The sequence below is a fragment of the Centruroides sculpturatus genome, unplaced genomic scaffold (assembly GCF_000671375.1).
Source record: "Centruroides sculpturatus isolate CEXI.00-Female unplaced genomic scaffold, Cexi_2.0 scaffold716, whole genome shotgun sequence".
Lineage (NCBI taxonomy): Eukaryota > Metazoa > Arthropoda > Arachnida > Scorpiones > Buthidae > Centruroides > Centruroides sculpturatus.
The window spans coordinates 11,929-32,703 of NW_019385348.1; the positions used below are offsets into that span (position 1 = coordinate 11,929).

A 20,775-nucleotide genomic window follows, 5' to 3' on the forward strand; every position below is an offset into this window, starting at 1 on the left:
GCAATCCCTCAACCTTCTTGACATTTCCAGCCCCATTGGCAACCTTACAAAATTTGTAAAAACAGTTTTTATAAGAATATTTCCAAGTCATTTTCACACAAGAGAAAATGGGTTAGGGATCATTCGGTTTAAGTTTATGGAACCAAGGGGGCAGTGGCTTAAAAAATTTTGGGAATCACTGACCTAAACAATGATCTAAGAATAAATTTATGTATACATAAAATGAATACATTCGCTATTTTTCTTAACCACATAAACTATATATTAATTATACTATAATACACATAAATAAAACATTTTGTAGTTTAAACAATCAAAATACATACAAAACTGAATGATTGTTTAAATTTAGGCAAAAATTATTAGTTTAAAATTTTCAATTTTATAATAAAATGCATTTGTTTTTAAACTGAAATCTTTTAAACAATTACAAAAATAAAAGAGTTTGAACAGTACCTTTGTCTTCATTCTTAGATTTTCTACCGACTGTATTTTTGAAACAATCGAATTCTGGACGAATGTGAGAACTGGGAACACGGTATTCTTTAAAATCATCTTGATACGACTGATGGCAGCGATCTGAATTATAGCTTTGAATGCCACACCCAGAAATATCTTTCTTATTTTGCACCTGTTTAAAAAAAATATATATACATACATACAAGAAAATTTAAACAGTTTGGTATTGAAAAATACTAATTACTAAAAATACTAAATAGCTCTCATTTTACTTTCCCAGCTGTTATGTATATACAACAAGGAAAAGTATTAAAATCATGTCAAATTTGACACTGAGATTTTTGTAAATCTCCACGTTTTGAGACACCTAAATAAAAAAATGTCAAAAAAATTATGGATCTACGCACGCGCATTTGTTTCATTTAATATCTCAAAATGGAGTAAAAATTAAGAAACATAATTTGGCACAGTTGCTTGTGTATAAGGGGCATTGATGCTATTAAATTTTGATGAGAAAAGGTCAAGGGGAAGTAGAGGGTAGTCACGTGGCATATCTCACGACGTTGGGCTAAATAACGACTTCACTTCTTTTTATAGAACTCATCTCTTCCCTCAAAATTAAATTCTTTGCTATTTTATAGTACAGTAGAGCATCGATTATCCGACTCAATTGGGGAGTGGGGCTCGTCGGATAAGCAAAAAGTATGAAAAAATCCATTATTAGTATAGTATATTAATATATTCCATATAATTAGTATATTGCCTATCAAATTTTTTTTAAAATAATAATTGTCGCTATTGCATCGTCAAAAATTAGAAAATTAAGCCTCGTTAAAATACTGACTCCCTTTCATGGTCGAACCAGTGTTGCCAGCTAAAACACGTAAAAATAATATTAAAGTAGCCAAGACATAGCCAAATATTGTAGCGCCACATCAGTAGCGGACATTTGAAATTTGCCAACTAAGACAGTCGGTTAACCGAGGTGTCGGTTAATCGGGNTATACATACATACAAGAAAATTTAAACAGTTTGGTATTGAAAAATACTAATTACTAAAAATACTAAATAGCTCTCATTTTACTTTCCCAGCTGTTATGTATATATAAAAAATAAAAAATGTCAAAAAAATTATGGATCTACGCATGCGCATTTGTTTCATTTAATATCTCGAAATGGAGTAAAGATTGAGAAACATAACTTAACACAGTTGCTTGTGTATAAGGAGCATTGATGCTATTAAATTTTAATGAGAAAAGGTCAAGGGGGAAGTAGAGGGTGGTCATGTGGCATATCTCACGAGGTTGGGCTTAATAAAGACTTTACTTCTTTTTATAGAACTCATCACTACCCTCAAAATTAAATTCTTTGCTATTTTATAGTACAGTAGAGCATCGATTATCCGACTCAACTGAAGACTGGGGTTGGTCGAATAACCAAAAAGTATGAAAAAATCCATTATTATTGTAGTATATTATTATATCCCATGTAATTAGTGTATTAGTATATTGCTATTAACCTAATTTGTGTTGAATTTTCCTCCATGTTAAACCTATCAATTTTTTTTTAAAAATAATAATTGTCGCTATTGCATCGTCCAAGATTAGAAAATTAAGCCTCGTTTAAATACTGGCTCCCTTTCATGGTCGATCCAGTGTTGCCAGCTAAAACACGTAAAAATACTATTAAAGTAGCCAAGACATAGCCAAATATTGTAGCGCCACATCACTAGCTGACATTTGAATTTGCAGACTAGAACGCATTCGGTTAACCGAGGTGACGGTTGATTGATGCTCTACTGTATATATTGTTTTTATAACAGTCTCTCATAATAAATGGTGTTACATGTAATATTATTTATTTATTATGATTAATAATTAAAAAGTGATTTTTAAAATAAAATCTCATAACAGCCAGGAAAATTACACAACTCATTTCTACATTTTTTAAATTCATTTTATTATACTAGATAAAAAAAAAACAAAGAAATATTAAACTAAAATATCAAAAACAATTCTAATATAGATTCAGATTTAGCTTGGTTAATGTTAAATAAAATAAACATCCTTATTTTTAGTTTTTGTTAAATATAATAATAATAGTAAAACATTAAAATATTATCATCTTTTGTATAATTAACATTTCCATTACAGTTTATTAAACGTTTTAATGGACATTTATTATATGCCTAGTTATTTAAGTGCTGTTTAACAAAGCACTTAAAATTTTAATACGAAGCAATCTTCAATAACAAAATATTTCATAACTTTTCTTTCAATTAAGTTATTTAAAGGTTAGAAAAACATTTGTAGACTCAAAACACATTATTTCATTTATTTTAAATATTCAAAATATTTTACAAATACTCACAAAGAAATAAAGAATATCCAGCAGTAACATCACATAGGCTTATTCAGTTGAAGGTAACCTTACCTTCAACTGAATATTCCTATGTTGTTCCAACCACTGCCGGAAGCTAAATGTAATTGCATTTATATATAAATATAATATATAATATATAAATAAAACTTAAAAACAAATACTATATTTACAACCACTTTGAATAGCCATCAACAGGCAAACTAAATAAGGACAAAGCTTTAAAGTTAGAACAAAAAGAATTCATTGACTAAATGAAAAGATGCAAATTATGACTAAAATATTTCAAAATTATGACAAAAATATTTCAGGATTATCACTTTTAGCCAGGTTGTAATATATCAATTAGTTAATAGGCTAACTGAGTTGCCATTCAGCAAATCAGTTGACTTATTAACTAATTAATATATGACAGAAGTAAATATGAAATGAGAGAATTAACATACAAATAATTTTTATATGTTGTGCTTTTCTTATTTATTTATTACTCACAACAAATGACAATTCTTGCTTAATTCATTACGTTAAACTTGACTTTAAATTTTAAATGTATATGTACATTATTTTAGTTCTTTGCACATGATCAGGCTCCAGATTATAACTTTGAATGTTGTTTAAATTTGATGTGATTACTGAATAAACTGGTCTAAATCTTTATTTTACTATTTCATATTAACGAGTTTGTTTCTTTGCAAGTTTTTTAAAACCCAATAAGTCTTTCACATACAATTTTATAAATAAAAATAAACTTTACAAGACAAAAGTTTTATTTAAATGATCAAGTAAACTATTTTTACTCACCAAGCTATATTTTTCATGTTCAATTCCGTTGTTGTCATCTACCCTGATTATTTTATCATCTTCATCTTCAACACTAAACGAATTGTATATATCGTCGACTATTCCCATTTCACGAACGTCATCTTCTACTTCAACAAAATTATATCGTTCATCTTCTATACTTAACTTATGTTGTTCTTCTTCTACCGTGACAAAATTATATTCATCGTCCTCTACCAAGTCCAAATTATGCTGTTCAACCTCCACTGTTACAAAATTATGCCGTACATCTTCAGTTTTAAAAGTACCGCAATACACGATCTCTGGTTTATCGTCGCGTGTTTTGCATTCAATTCCATTGCCAAAAGTGATGTCATTATCACAGTCTGGTTCTTTTTTATTCACAATTTCAGATCTTTTCCTATCTATAAGAAAAAATATTATTATTACACAAAAATATTTTAAATTACAAGGAATATGGCAGTACACAGTCAGCCCAACAGCAGCATGGCATTTAGACAGGAATAAGAAATTCCAAATATTTATGCTAACTTTTAAAAGTATTATAAAAATTGGTCAATAAATCTACATTAGATTCTTTATTATTTTTTAAATCTGCACTAAGAAAATCAAATATTTGCCTGTTGTGCCTGTATAATACAGTCAAACCTCAATACTTCTCTACATTTGAAACTGGCTATAAATTAAAAAATCTCAAAACAATAAAAATTAGTTAAAGTAAACTTGTCACATACATTATGCTAATTTACTGGTATTTTTATTTACAGAAAAAACTGTTATCTGAAATTGATGGGACAGAAATCTTTCAGATAATCCAGAAGCTTGTTTTTATGGACAAATTCAAAATCTCAGCATCAATCCAGTGAGATGCTGCCAAAAGTGACACAACTGCTGGTATTTTCTAGAAAACACAAACACCGACTGCCAGGAATTTCAGAAGAAAAAAATGGTAAACGATGTAAACTTCCATGTTAATTTAAATTTACTTTTGAACTTATTTAACGAGGACAGCTTAATGAAAAATGAACATTTTGATAAGAGAAATTTGATTCAAATTTACAAGCGCTAAGATGGCTTTTCTTTTCCGCTAGACTTATCACACCATCAATAAAACAAATGACAAACTTTAGAAAGACTTATTTATTTATTTGTCCTCCATTTCATTCATGGTGTAATAAGTCTAGTGGAAAAGCCATCTTAGCGCTCGTATATTTGAACATAAGACTAGACAAGAAGCGTATCGCATAATTCAACGAATAGCACAAAAATGCCTACATTCCATCAAGGAAGGGAGAACAACAGAGAAGAAGACAACTGGCAAGAAACCAACAGGGATGATACTTCCAACACATCGAGACTAAAAAGCTTATGAGAAGAAAATTACCGTTTAAATGTCCACATTTGGTACATAAGAATGTACCTCAGATAAAGTATACTGCTACCAGCCTTAAAAATTAAAAATAGTACAGTTAGAGATATGCAAAAGCATGATGTTGTAATCGTAAAAAAATAATTTAAAGTCTGTTATACGTTGTAAAAATTACAGGATTAAATAACTAACAAAATTAATCAAAAAATTAACAAATACCCACCATACTAACTACAAAGGAACCCCCACTCATAATAATCATACTTATTACTATAAAAAATACCAAAAACTTGTTAAAAAATTAAATTACCCTACCATCCAAGAAATAGAAAACTGGCTAAATAACATAATTGTCAACCTATTTAACATCCAAATACCGCCCACATGTGTAAACTACTAAGTAGAGATTTAAACTTTAATGGCCCAACCACGGTTGATAAAAACAAATGGGACGTTAGCTCAGAAAACATCATCAGCTTTTCACAAACAACCGAAGAACAAAAAATCAAATTAAGAGAAGAACTTCAACACAAATTATTTAAATATAAAATCAACATAAAGAGGAAAAATAAAATTATTAGGTTTAAGCGTATTATAGATAACCTAAAAAATTTTTTAAAAGATAACAACTTATTAATTGTCAAAGCAGATAAAACAAAACAAATAATAATACTGAATAAGGATCAATATGAAACCATCTACAGGCAATTACTCAATCAAAATATGTATACAGAACTTAGTAATAACCCTACTGACTCACTCAGAATTAAAAACTACCCTTGAAAAACAAAATCTTATTAATGAAAACAATTTGTCTTAAGAAGTGATAACAGAATACCTAAGTTTTCCTATAGAGTCAAAACTCAAAAACCCTATTACTTATAGACCTTCAGTAGACACAAAAGGCTATACAGGTAACCCCCATATAACATGGCACTTCTATAGCACAGATTCACTCTAACACGGTTCGAGAATTGTACCATCCCCATATAACACGGTACTGTTATAGCACGGATTCACTCTGACAGGGTTTAAAAATTGAGTATAACCCTCGTACAAAGTGAAATGTAATAAATTTTTACATACTTAAGTAATAATAATTTACGAAAATTATTATTTTTGAGAACTATTAGTATACTTAAGTACGGTAAATTTTCTTTTCTCGCCCTCTGTCGATACACATGGTCCTTCTCGAAACTTGTTTAAATGTTGCCAGATCTCGACGCTTCTGCTTCTGTTGTTCCCAGGTGTTTTTCCTTTATTCCACACTTGATTTATTCTTCATAAGTGCTTAGCACCATTTAAGGAAATTTATAAAGACCTTTTAACTAGCAGCAAGCAATCTAAAATTACATACTTTTTGCAAAAGGTATAGCATGGATCTGAAGATATTGCAGAAAAATGCTCAGAGGAGAAGGATAACTTGCCAAAAAGAAAACGCTCTCGGTTAATAGTGCTTGTAGTGATGACGAAGAGAATATTGTTTAATTTATATTAATATGTATCACTTAAGATAGTTTTAATAAAGATATTTATCTTAATTATGAAAATATAATAGCATGTTTCTTAATTTTTTGAACCGAACCCTCCTTTTCGTACTAGTTCTTTGTTTCGTATAACCCGGATTCGCATAACACGGAATTTTTTGGAACGTAACTACCGTGTTATACAGGGGTTACCTGTATATTTTACAACCTCGAATTACTTCTAAAACAGAAATTAAATGTTTTAGAGAAGTCCCATCATAGTATAAATAGTACCAATAGCTTCATACAAAAATTAAACACTAATGTTTAAATCAAGCTATAGATTGGCCTCCATTGACATACGCAACATGTATCCTTTGATAAAGCTTAACAGAATCTTAGAAACTTTGAAAACCTACAACTGTAACCAATGGATCATAGACACGACAACCCTATTGTTGGAAAATAACTATCAATACTTCAATAACGAAGAGAAATTCTATAGGCAAATTGATGACATCCCAATAGGCTCAGTAATACGCCCAGTTTTAGCTGATCTTAGAATGACATACATTAATAAAAAGATTGCAAACATTAAGGGCATAATAGACCTACAACATTATGTGGATGACTTTCATTGTTTATGACAGTAACATTATAAACACTAACCAGATTCTAGCAATTGTTAATGAAATAGACCCTAATATAAAATTTGACTTAGAACCCGAAACTAACTGCCAGTTACCTTTTCTAAACATCCTTGTCACTAGGTTTAATAACAAAACCACTTTTAAAAAATACAAAAAACCTTGCACCGTTGACAGTGTCATACATTACACTTCTGAGGTACCCTCCTACATAAAGATAAACATTTTTTACATGTACAGTACATTGACAAAATCTTANCGATAAGTCTTTCACATACAATTTTATAAATAAAAATAAACTTTACAAGACAAAAGTTTTATTTAAATGATCAAGTAAACTATTTTTACTCACCAAGCTATATTTTTCATGTTCAATTCCGTTGTTGTCATCTACCCTGATTATTTTATCATCTTCATCTTCAACACTAAACGAATTGTATATATCGTCGACTATTCCCATTTCACGAACGTCATCTTCTACTTCAACAAAATTATATCGTTCATCTTCTATACTTAACTTATGTTGTTCTTCTTCTACCGTGACAAAATTATATTCATCGTCCTCTACTAAGTCCAAATTATGCTGTTCAACCTCCACTGTTACAAAATTATGCCGTACATCTTCAGTTTTAAAAGTACCGCAATACACGATCTCTGGTTTATCGTCGCGTGTTTTGCATTCAATTCCATTGCCAAAAGTCATGTCATTATCACAGTCTGGTTCTTTTTTAATCAGAATTTCAGATCCTTTCCTACCTATAAGAAAAAATACTATTACTACACAAAGGTATTTTAAATTACAAGGAATCTAGCAGTAAACAGTCAGCCCAACAGCAGCATGGCGTTCAGACAGGAATAAGAAATTCCAAATATTTATGCTAACTTTTAAAAGTATTATAAAAATTGGTCAATAAATCTACATTAGATTGTTTATTATTTTTTAAATCTGCACTAAGAAAATCAAATATTTGCCTGTTGTGCCTGTATAATACAGTCAAACCTCAATACTTCTCTACATTTGAAACTGGTTATAAATTCAAAAATCTCAAAACAATAAAAATTATTTAAAGTAAACTTGTCACATACATTATGCTAATTTACTGGTATTTTTATTTACAGAAAAAACTGTTATCTGAAATTGATGGGACAGAGGTCTTTCAGATAATCCAGAAGCTTGTTTTTATGGACAAATTCAAAATCTCAGCATCAATCCAGTGAGATGCTGCTAGAAGTGACACAACGACTGGTGTTTTCTAGAGAACAAATGTTGACTGCCGGGAATTTCGGAAGAAAAAAATAAAAAAATGGTGAACATTGTAAACTTCCATGTTACGTTAAATTTATTTTTGAACTTATTTAACGAGGACAGCTTAACAAAAACTGAACATTTCGATAAGAGAAATAGAGATGAAGATTTTTTAAATTTCAGTAAGAACTTTAAATAATTAAATCACTACTAAGAGTACACTTTAACGACTAAAAAAAATTAAAGTCTTTCTGTTCCCTTTATTTTAATGGTGCACTACCCTTATTTTATCATACTGGTTCTTACAAAAAGTTTCTATTGCCCTTACTGCAACCTAGATCAAGGTTTCCAAATTTTATAATATTAACTCAACATTGTGTCATGTTTACTAGGATGATTTTTCCAACACTATGTTCCAGGCAGTCATGTTTGCTCTTATAACTGTTAATCAATAATCACTATCCATATTTTTTCTAATGTCACAACTCCTGTATTTCTCATAATCCATTTGTAATACAAGACTTGAAAAGGGATATAATTATCTGAAATTCATACTCAAATAAATAAAAAGCCTTTCTAAAGTTTGTCCTGTGTTTCATAGATGGTGTACTAAGTCTAGTGGAAAAAAAAAGCCATCTTAGCACTCGTATATGTAAACACAAGACTAGACAAGAAGCGTATCACATAATAAAAAAAATTGTGTGATGTCTTACATAAATATACTAGTATATTAAAATATTCTGTTAATGTACTAACCAAATTTTAATTTATTCAGAGTTTATTCATCAACAAATAAATTCAAAATTGTCAATGCAAAATAGAACTCTTACGAGCCTAGTGGTGGTTGCCATGTTGTTTGCTGGTGTATCGAGCAACAAAAAACACACTTGCAGTTTGCCAGAAACACACTGGTAGCAACCGGAAAGTTATCTGAGGTATTGTGCACATAACGAATCCCCATTGGTAGAAAATATATATGAAATAACTCGTGGATTCCTTCCACGTTCGGAATTTTTTCAGAAAAAGAGCACATTCCAAATTTTTAAAAAAACATTTGAATTAAAGAATCCAGTTATAACAGAAAATATAAAATAAGCCTGAAGAACAGCCCAGGAAAAACATCAAAAACATTCCCAGATTTTTTAAAAGAGTTTCACGCCAGTTATTGGTTAATTGTAGATTGTTGTGTGTTCTGAGTTATCTGAGATTTTAAATACGCCTTATGTTTTGAGTACAACATCGAGCAGCGCTGGATGTTGTACTCAAAACATAAAAACAAGCTTCAGAAAAGAATGGCAAAAGTTTTGTGAATACCATAATGCAATTACTGTATTTGAAGGTAAATTAATTAACCTATGATATTGCACAAGGTCATAAGGTTTTCCAGAAGAGCCAAAAAATTATTGTTTTATTACAGTTTTATTTACATACATTTTATTGCCAAGAAAAGTGTTTCTTCATTTCTGTTGGTTCCATAATTACAACGTTTTGCAGAACAGCAAAACTTGGTATTTTGATTACAAGAATGCATTAAGATCAAAATTAAATTTTTTGGCATGACCTTTTGCATTATCATTCATCAAATTGGGCAAATAAATAAAATAATGATATATAATTCAGACTTAAAACCTAATATTATTTTATTGCTTTTCATAAACAAATACAGTAGAGTCTCGAAAACTCGGCACTCGATAACCCGGCCACACCCTGACAGGGCAAAAATACTCTTAGATAATTAATTTTCATCATAGACAGCTTTATGCCTCAAAGTATTTTTCTCAGGTCTGTCTTATCAGGTAAATTATCATACACAGTGTATTCATTAATTTTCATTTTCATGTAGTAAAGGCTCTATGCCTTCATAAAGTATGTACTTTTCCTTTGTTTAAGGGTATTTGGGCAGTTTATTCTCTGTTGTATTCTCAAGCAAACAATACATACAAGTACAGTACAGTATTTTCTGAGGAAACACGCATACTTATCCTTTTTTAACCCAACATTTTCACAAACTCGGCCACCCTTCGGTTTACATTAGGCCGAGTTTTTGAGACTCTACTGTATAAGAAAATTACCTATTTTTACGCAAGTATTAATATTATGTTTTAGTTAACAGAAATTTAATTTTCTACATAAATGTAAATTATTTACCATGAAGAGATCTGGAGAAGTCATCACAATTAACTGCATTAGGCGTAATTTCACCTAAAGGTTTCCGGTTTTCATTACGTGCAATGTGCCTTTTTCTGTAGTCCTTAAACTCGTTTAAATGCTTTTGCCTCATTCTTTTGCTTTTGGGCGAAGAAGAAAATACTGACGTTACATAATTTGGATGAATTTGATGAGGTCTCCCTAATAATTTAAAAATAAACAACAACAAAANCACCAATAAAACTGATAGAACTGATGAAATACAAGATGTAATAAAAACATTTTTAATAAACAATTACAGCAAAAGCACACACGACAAATAGATCAATATCAAAGAAACTAACAAACACTAACATAAAAACAATAACACCACTCAAAAATATTTTAAAATTCCATACGAACAAAATTTATTTGAAAGAATCAAATCCATATCACATAATTATGGTATAACCTTAGCACCAGAAGAGTTTCCTTGTTTAAATTACAAGATGAACCAACATAATACTAATATATGGGACCAAAAAAACATAATTTACAAACTCGGCTGAAACTGCACTAATCCCAAATCTTATATAGGTGAAACTGGTAGAAATCTAAAGACTCGGTTTAAAGAACACATAGCTGCGATTAAATATAATAATTGTAACTCAGCTGTTGCTGTTCATTGTAACAATGAAGGTTGCCAAATCTTAAAAGAAACTGTAAAAATTGTCAAAAAAAAAAATAAATTACATACACAAAAAAGGAGGTGGTATGAAAATCTTGAAATCCTTAAAAAGAAAGACAGTGTAATGAATAATAACATTGGTCAAAAGCTACATAAAACTTGGTATCCATACTTGACAAAGAGAAGCCCAGAAAGAGGATATGTTAGTGCTCAATGTGTTAAAATATGGCACCCAACACGCTACTCATATGTCTCACTTTCCATTCCTCCTTCACTCTTCTACAACTCCCTAACCCCTCAAAAACACCTGTTTTTTCGATCCTCCCTTCCCTTAGATCCACCCCATCCACTACCTCTCCCCCCATTCAAGTTGATGCCGTCCTAACGCATCCTCTCCCACTTACAATCTGCAGACCGTCCAACCCTATGAAACTCTCCTGTAAACTAAAACAATCTCTTTCTGTTCCCTTTATTTTAATGGTGCACTAACCTCACTTCATCATTTCCAATTTAATCATCATTGTAGCTTATACCTATTAATCAATAATCATCTTCCATATTTTTTCTAATGTNAATTGTCAACCTATTTAACATCCAAATACCGCCCCACATGTGTAAACTACTAAGTAGAGATTTAAACTTTAATGGCCCAACCACGGTTGATAAAAACAAATGGGACGTTAGCTCAGAAAACATCATCAGCTTTTCACAAACAACCGAAGAACAAAAAATCAAATTAAGAGAAGAACTTCAACACAAATTATTTAAATATAAAATCAACAAAAAGACGAAAAATAAAATTATTAGGTATAAGCGTATTATAGATAACCTAAAAAATTTTTTAAAAGATAACAACTTATTAATTGTCAAAGCAGATAAAACAAAACAAATAATAATACCATCTTGATCCTTATTCGGGACGAGATGAATCCATCTATTGGCAATTACTCAATCAAAATAAGTATACAGAACTTAGTAATAACCCTACTGACTCACTCAACAAAAAATTAAAAATTACCCTTGAAAAACAATCTTATTGATGAAAAGCAATTTGTCTTAAGAAGTGATAACAGAATACCGAAGTTTTCCTATAGAGTCAAAACTTATAAAAACCCTATTACTTATAGACCTTTAGTAGACACAAAAGGCTATAGAAGTAACTAACCCCCATATAACACAGCACTTCTATAGCACGGATTCACTCTAACACGGTTCGAGAATTGGGTAAAACCCTCGTACAACATGAAATGTAATAAATTTTTACATACTTAAGTAATAATAATTCACGAAAATTATTATTTTTCTGAACTATCGGTACTTAAGTATGGTAAATTTTCTTTTCTCGCCGTCTGTCGATACACATGGTCCTTCTCAAAACTTGTTTCAATGTTGCCAGATCTCGACGCTTCTGATTCCGTTGTTGCCAGATGTTTTTCCTTTATTCCACACTTGATTTATTCTTCATAAGTGCTTAGCACCATTTAAGGAAATTTATAAAGAACTTTTAACTAGCAGCAAGCAATCTAAAATTACACACTTTTTGCAAAAGGTAAACATTGGATCTAAAGATATTGCAGAAAAATGCTCAGAAGATAAGGATAACTTGCCAAAAAGAAAACGCTCTCGGTTAATAGTGCTTTTAGTGATGACAAAGAGAACATTGTTTAATTTATATTAATATGTATCACTTAAGAAAATTTTAATAAAGATATTTATATTAATTATGAAAATATAATAGCATGTTTCTTAATTTTTCGAACCTAATCCTCCTTTTCGTACTAGTTCTTTGTTTCGTATAACACGGCAATTTTTTATAATGTAACTACTGTGTTATACAGGGGTTACCTGTATATTTTACAACCTCGAATTACTTCTAAAACAGAAATTAAATGTTTTAGAGAAGTCCCATCATAGTATAAATAGTACCGATAGCTTCATACAAAAATTAAACACTAACGTTTAAACCAAGCTATATAGATTGGAATCCCTTGACGTATGCAACATGTATCCTTTGATAAAGCTTAACAGAATCTTAGAAACTTTGAAAACCTACAACTGTAACCAATGGATCATAGACACGACAACCCTAGTGTTGGAAAATAACTATCAATACTTCAATAACGAAGAGAAATTCTATAGGCAAATTGATGGCATCTCAATAGGCTCAGTAATACGCCCAGTTTTAGCTGATCTTAGCATGACGTACATTAATAAAAAGATTGCAAACATTAAAAACATAATAGACCTACAACGCTATGTGGATGACTGTTTCATCGTTTATGACAGTAACATTATAAACACTAACCAGATTCTAGCAATTGTTAATGAAATAGACCCTAATATAAAATTTGACTTAGAACCTGAAACTAACTGCCAGTTACCTTTTCTAAACATCCTTGTCACTAGGTTTAATAACAAAACCACTTTTAAAAAATACAAAAAACCTTGCACCGTTGACAGTGTCATACATTACACTTCTGAGGTACCCTCCTACATAAAGAAAAACAGTTTTTACATGTACATTGACAAAATCTTACAACGCACCACCAACGAAACTGATAGAACTGATGAAATACAAGATGTAATAAAAACATTTTTAATAAACAATTACAGCAAAAGCACACACGACAAATAGATCAATATCAAAGAAACTAACAAACACGAACATAAAAACAATAACACCACTCAAAAATATTTTAAAATTCCATACAAACAAAATTTATTTGAAAGAATCAAATCCATATCACATAATTATGGTATAACCTTAGCACCAGAAGAGTTTCCTTGTTTAAATTACAAGATGAACCCACATAATACTAATATATAAGACCAAAAACACGTAATTTACAAACTCAGCTGCAACTGCACTAATCCCAAATCTTATATAAGTGAAACTGGTAGAAATCTGAAGACTCAAGTTAAAGAACACATAGCTGCGATTAAATATAATTGTAACTCAGCTGTTGCTGTTCATTGTAACAACAAAGGTTGCCAAATCTTATAAGAAACTGTAAAAACTGTCAAAAAAAAAATTACATACACAAAAAAATAAGATGGTAGGAACATCTTGAGATCCTTAAAAACAAAGACAGTGTAATGAATAATAACATTGGTCAAAAGCTACATGAAACTTGGTATCCATACTTGACCAAGAGAAGCTCAGAAGGGGGATGTGTTAGTGCTTAATGTGTTAAAATACGGCACCCAACAGGCTACTCATATGTCTCACTTTCCCTTCCTCCTTCACTCTTCTACAACTCCCTAACCCCTCAAAAACACCTGTTTTTTCGATCCTCCCTTCCCTTAGGTCCACCCCACCCACTACCACTCTCCCCTTTCAAGTTGATGCCGTCCTAACGCATCCTCTCCCACTTACAATCTGCATACGTCCCACCCTGTGAAACTCTCCTATAAACTAAAACAATCTCTTTCTGTTCCCTTTATTTTAATGGTGCACTAACCTCACTTCATCATATTGATTGTTCCAAAAGGTTTCTATTACCCTTACTGTAACCAAGAACAAGTTTCCCAAATTTTATATTATTAACTCAACATTGTGTCATGTATACTGGAATGCTTTTTTCCAACACTATGTACAGGCCGTCATGTTCATTGTAAGTTCAAAAACTTTTTTTACATCTATGTTAATCCTTCCCTTTTGTAAATCATTTCCAATTTAATCATCATTGTTGCTTCTACCTGTTAATCAATAATCGCCTTCCATATTTATTCTAATGTCACAACTCCTGCATTTCTCACAATCCATGTAAGTTCCTAATGTTCTTTCACAATTTTGTAAAATTATAGAAAAATTTTGCTAACTTGTATACATTATACTATTTTTTCCCTATATAGTTGTAACACAAGAGTTGAAAAGGGATATAATTATCCGAAATGCATACTCGAATAAATAAAAAGTCTTTCTAAAGTTTGTCCTTCGTTTCATAGATGATGTAATAAGTCTAGCAGAAAAGAAAAGCCATATTAGTGCTCGTATATTTGAACATAAGACTGGACAAGAAGTGTATCGCATAAGAGAAACAGAGTTAAAGATTTTTTTAAATTTCAGTAAGAGTTTTAAATAATTAAATCACTCCTAAGAGTGCACTTTAACAACTAAAAAAAATTATGTGATGTCTTACGTAAATATATTAGTATATTAAAATATTCTGTTAATGTACTAACCGAATTTTAATTTATTCAGGGTTTATTCATCAACAAATAAATTAAATTCAAAATTGTCAATGCAAAATAGAGCTCTCATAAGCCTCATGGTGGATCATGAGAGCTCTCTTGTTTGATGGTGTATCGAGCAACAAAAAAGACACTTGCAGTTTGCCAGAAGCACGCTGAGGTATTGTGCACATAACGAATAACCATTGGTAGAGAATATATTTAAAATAGCATGTAGATTCAATCCACATTTGGAATTTTTTCAGAAAAAGAGCACATTCCAAATTTTTAAAAACATTAGAATTAAAGAATCCAGTTATAACGGAAGATATAAAATAAGCCTGAAGAAGAGCCCAGGAGTGGCATTGAAAACGTTCACAGATTTTTTTGAAGAGTTTCACACCAGTTATTGGTTAATTGTAGATTGTTGTGTGTTCTGAGTTATCTGAGATTTTGAATACGCCTTATGTTTTGAGTACAACATCAAGCAGCGATTGATGTTGTACTCAAAACATATAAACAAGCTTCAAGAAAAAATGGCGAAAGTTTTCTGAATACCATAATGCAATTACCGTATTTGAAGGTAAATTAATAAAATCATAATCTACAATAATGTTATCGTCTATGATATTGCAAAAGGTCATAAGGTTTTCCAGAAGAGCCAAAAAAAGTTCTGATTTTATTTACATACATTTTATTGCCAAGGAGAATGTTTCTTCATTTCTGTTGTTTCATGATTACAACATTTTGCAGGACAGCAAAACTTGGTATTTTGATTACAAGAATGCATTAACATCAAAATTAATTTTTTGGCATGACCTTTTGCATTATCATTCATCAAACTGAGCAAATAAATAAAATAACGATATATAATTCAGACTAAAAACCTAATATTATTTTATTGCTTTTCATAAACAAATACAGTAGTCTCGAAAACTCGGCACTCGATAACCCAGCTACACCCTGGCAGGGCAAAAATACCCTTAGATAATTAATTTTCATCATAGACAGCTTTATGTGTCATAAAGTATTTTTCTCAGGTCTGTCTTATCAGGTAAATTACCATACACAGTGTATTCATTAATTTTCATTTTCATGTAGTAAAGGCTCTATGCCTTCATAAAGTATGTACTTTTCCTTTGTTTAAGGGTATTTGGGCAGTTTATTCTCTGTTGTATTTTCAAACAAACAATACATCAAGTACAGTACAGTATTTTCTGAGGAAACACGCATACTTATCCTTTTTTAACCCCATTCCCGATAACCCGGCATTTTCACAAACTCGGCCACCCTTCGGTCCATATTAGGCCGAATTTTCAAGACTACTGTATAAGAAAATTATCTATTTTTACGCAAGTATTAATATTATGTTTTAGTTAACAGAAATTTAATTTTTTACATAAGTGTAAATTATTTACCATGAAGAGATCTGGAGAGGTCATCACAATTAACTGCATTAGGCGTAATTTCCCTTAAAGGTTTCCGTTTTTTATTAGATGCATTGTGCCTTTTTATGTACTTCTTCATCTTGTTGAAATGCTTTTGGCTTATGGTTTTGCATCTGGGCGAAGAAAAAGATACTGACGGTACATTATCTAGATGAATTGGATGAGGTCTCCCTAATAATTTAAAAATAAACAAAAAAAAAAAAAAAAAAAAATAAAAATAATCGAAAAACTGTTATTGAGTTTGAAAGTTGGGCAGTTACTGAAATTGAATCTCGTTCCTGTTCCAGAAAAGTTTTAAGTATTGTATTTCTTTACGGCTTGTAAAAATTTACAATTTGGACTGATAATTGGTCTGTATGTTAAGTAAGAAGTTGAAGAAAAAAGATGTTGCGATGAATATTGAATGTACAGGAGAAGTCATTTTTGACGTCGAACAACGAAGTTCGACGTCAAAAATTGAGGAAAAGACAGTGTAATTGCCATGCATTATTCCGTCTTCTCCAACAAAAAAAAAATATACGCTATNGGTCTATTTTTCTACACCAGTGATTATAGTTATGGGTGGGTTGATAACGAGTATTCGAATGGCCTATTTCTTGGTCGTCGTTACTTTGAGTCAGCACACTCCAAGGGTGCGTTTACTTCTGAGTTAGCAGTGCTAATTCTGATAACCGGATGTGACGTCATTAGCACGAGTATTCGTGCTTACTTGTCCAATTCAAAAGTGAACACATACGCTAACAAGAAATATAGGGGTTTCCAGCCATATTTCTTGTTAGCGTATGTGTTCACTTTCGAATTGGACAAGCAAGCATGAATACACGTGCTAATGACGTCACATCCGGTTATCAGAATTAGCACTGCTAACTCAGAAGTAAACGCACCCTTGGAGTGTGCTGACTCAAAGTAACGACGACCAAGAAATAGGCCATTCGAATACTCGTTATCAACCCACCCATAACTATAATCACTGGTGTAGAAAAATAGACCGGTTAATGTCCAGATACGTGGACTGTCATGGCAGCATTTCCTGTTTTCCGACTGCCAGCCTCGACACCGGAGCGGTTTAGAGACGATATGTCACGTCATGACGCGAGCGAACGGCAGCGGCTGCTGCGCCGCGGCAGCGTCGGCGGCTGTCATGGCGCCCCATCGCTGATTCCAGCAAACAAAAGGAAACAGTGGGAACGCACGTTCTAACCTAACCTATTCAAATAATTTGGTTGGTAATAATTATGGTAATTTATTACAATAGGTTAGGTTAAGTTAGAACGTGCGTCTCCACTGTTTCCTTTCTTTTGTTTGCTGGAATCAGAGATGAGTCGCCATGACGGTATACGGATCTGGAATTTAATCCAGAAGAGTTTACAATTTCCGCTTACAACAATTATAACAAAAAGGGGTTTCCGCTCCCTCATCCGGAATCTTATGTTAACTCTACTTGATGTTGAGGAATTAAAACTTACGAAATTACCTGTAAGAGAATGTTTTCTACACGCACACGTGAATTTTCTGGGTATTAGCCACTTCCAATCTTCTTCGTTGATTCTTTTCATGCCATTAACCCATGTATTTGGCCTTCCTTCTTTAACAGGAAACACCTGAACAGTCCCTTGTTTATTTTTCATCATATTCCGATTACGACAATTCACTACGCAACTTTTCGGTATTTCTTTCCCAAACAATGCGATCGCCGACCACGTGTATCACACTCACGTGTAACTTCTGTCAAAGAACACACACTGACAGTTCCACTGTGTATCGCTTAAAGTGTTGCCAGATGTTTTTTGCTCTTGTAGCCAAATAATTTTTAAAAAGTAGCCCAAAAGTATCCAACTGCTCGAGTAGTCGTCTACTTTTGTACGATGTGTTGTTTTACCTAGTACTTTTGTACTAATCTAGTACCTTTTTACTTGTCCCAGCACCAAGACACCCAACACCATTTTCCTAGTACCATTCAAGAAATCCTAATACCTTTCCTTTCAAAACATTCATTTTTATTCTATATTTCTGTATTTTTTACTTTACTTTGACAGTAAATAGATGTTTTTATTGCTTCCTCATTTAAATGCAGCAGTTGAACGTATTTTTTTGCAATTAAATTTAATGAAAACTAAACTACAAAAATCGAGTTCTTACAGCGATAAATGTTAAAGTTGGAAACCATCATCTGCTTCAACCATACAAAAACATTCTAGTGAAAAAGATTTTGATGATGATGATCTTACCAGTGATTTTTAACGTGATAATTTTAAATTTTAGTACTTCGTGTTCATTACTTTTCTGTGTGTAGCGTCTTTGTAATCCAAACAGTAATTTTGGTAGACGATCAAACGGCAATTGGTTAGAAAACGTTACGTTTTATTTAAAATATTTCTAATTCAGATGCATTTCGGGTTGGCTTGTATTCCCAACCCCTCTTCGGTGCTGTTAAAATTACAAAAAATATAAGGCGAGTTTCACGACATTGGTAAGTAGGACATAAAAAAAAACGCGAGGTGATGATAACATAAAATGCTTACATGTTATATAACGGTACATCATAGACTTGTTTGACAATGTTTNCCAACCCCTCTTCGGTGCTGTTAAAATTACAAAAAATATAAGGCGAGTTTCACGACATTGGTAAGTAGGACATAAAAAAAAACGCGAGGTGATGATAACATAAAATGCTTACATGTTATATAACGGTACATCATAGACTTGTTTGACAATGTTTTTATTACATAGTTGTATGATTATTTCCTATAATATGAAAAAAATGGTAAAAGGGGGGAGGCTGTTTAACACATCATTTATATGCAAAAAAACGTATAACATAGATTATTAATTTCAAAATATCTATGAACACTTATATTTTTAGTTAAAATGTATTATTTCCGATACAAAATGGAACAGAGTACAAATTAGCAATTGGTTAGAAAACGTTACGTTTTATTTAAAATATTTCTAATTCAGATGCATTTCGGGTTGGATTGTATTCGCAACCCCTCTTCCGTGCTGTTAAAATTACAAAAAATAATGTGAGTTTCAGGACATTGGTGAGTAGGACTTAACAAAAATGCGAGGTGATGATAACATAAAATGCTTACATGTTATATAATGGTACACTATAGACTTGTTTGACAATGTTTTTATTACATAGTTGTATGATTATTTCCTATAATATGAAAAAAAATGGTAAAGGGGGAGGCTGTTTAACACATCATTTATATGCAAAAAAACGTATAACATAGATTATTAATTTCAAAATATCTACTACGTATATATCATCGCGAGTAGGATAAATACCTCTAGTTATACAGGATGGAGTTTTCAGGACGATCTTGGAGTTTAAATCCCGGGCTCGTTAAAATAGTTCGTGGGTCGACGTAAGTCCGCAAATTGTAGAATATTTCTATCGAGGATGGTGGCGACGAGAGGTACTCGTCGCCACCATCCTCGTAATCCACACACACACACACACACACACACACAAAGTACAGAAAAATAACTTCTCCCCGTGTCGTCATCGCACTTGCCTTTTATATGGGGGCTCTCTTCTCGAGATTTGCCCATGTACGTCACAGATGATGATCTTCTTTGACCAATGGTGGGCGAAGTGACCAAATTATGACACAAAAGTTAACTCATCTTCTACAAGGAAGTATTTTCGTGGGAACGGAGTTTTATGATCGATTTTAATGAGAAATTTTTTTTACCATTGAACACAAGACTGTGTTATTATTTAAACACTTGGCGTTTATCCACTTTATTCAGTTGATACGGGCACTTTTACACGTTTCTGGCGTATAGCCCCTCATCAGTCAACTGGTAAGAAATTAGGGTTAATGTCCAGAGTCGTAAACTGTCATGGCGGTTCTTCCTGTTTTAGCCTCGAAACCGGACCGCTTTGGAGACGACGCGAGCGCCTGCGCCACATGTCACGTGACGACGCAAGCGCCTGCGCGTGTTCTGAGTGCGGTTGTTTCA

General features: G+C 31.9%; 2 protein-coding genes across 2 annotated transcripts; both read right to left on the bottom strand.

Annotated features, from left to right (window-relative positions):
- Positions 1 to 364: 364 nt before the first annotated feature.
- Positions 365 to 19,354, bottom strand: LOC111637953. Its single transcript, XM_023383561.1, has 4 exons — positions 18,278 to 19,354; positions 16,774 to 16,974; positions 3,640 to 4,043; positions 365 to 631 (listed from the first exon to the last, which is right to left on the bottom strand). Exons 1-4 carry the CDS (start codon positions 18,432 to 18,434, stop codon positions 428 to 430), a joined length of 966 nt encoding a protein of 321 aa, XP_023239329.1. The 5' UTR covers positions 18,435 to 19,354; the 3' UTR covers positions 365 to 427.
- LOC111637955 lies at positions 3,369 to 10,717 on the bottom strand. Its single transcript, XM_023383563.1, has 3 exons — positions 10,516 to 10,717; positions 7,382 to 7,877; positions 3,369 to 3,547 (listed from the first exon to the last, which is right to left on the bottom strand). Exons 1-2 carry the CDS (start codon positions 10,646 to 10,648, stop codon positions 7,423 to 7,425), a joined length of 588 nt encoding a protein of 195 aa, XP_023239331.1. The 5' UTR covers positions 10,649 to 10,717; the 3' UTR covers positions 3,369 to 3,547; positions 7,382 to 7,422.
- Positions 19,355 to 20,775: the final 1,421 nt, after the last annotated feature.

Coding starts and splice junctions, on each gene's coding strand:
- LOC111637955 (XM_023383563.1), bottom strand. CDS start 10,648: ATGAGGCAAAAGCATTTAAACGAGTTTAAGGACTACAGAAAAAGGCAC. Junction 7,878..10,515: donor CTTCTCCAGATCTCTTCATG/GTAAATAATTTA, acceptor TTTTTCTTATAG/GTAGGAAAGGATCTGAAATT.
- LOC111637953 (XM_023383561.1), bottom strand. CDS start 18,434: ATGATGAAAAATAAACAAGGGACTGTTCAGGTGTTTCCTGTTAAAGAA. Junction 16,975..18,277: donor TAGAAAACATTCTCTTACAG/GTAATTTCGTAA, acceptor TTAAATTATTAG/GGAGACCTCATCCAATTCAT. Junction 632..3,639: donor AACATGAAAAATATAGCTTG/GTGAGTAAAAAT, acceptor TTTTTTAAACAG/GTGCAAAATAAGAAAGATAT.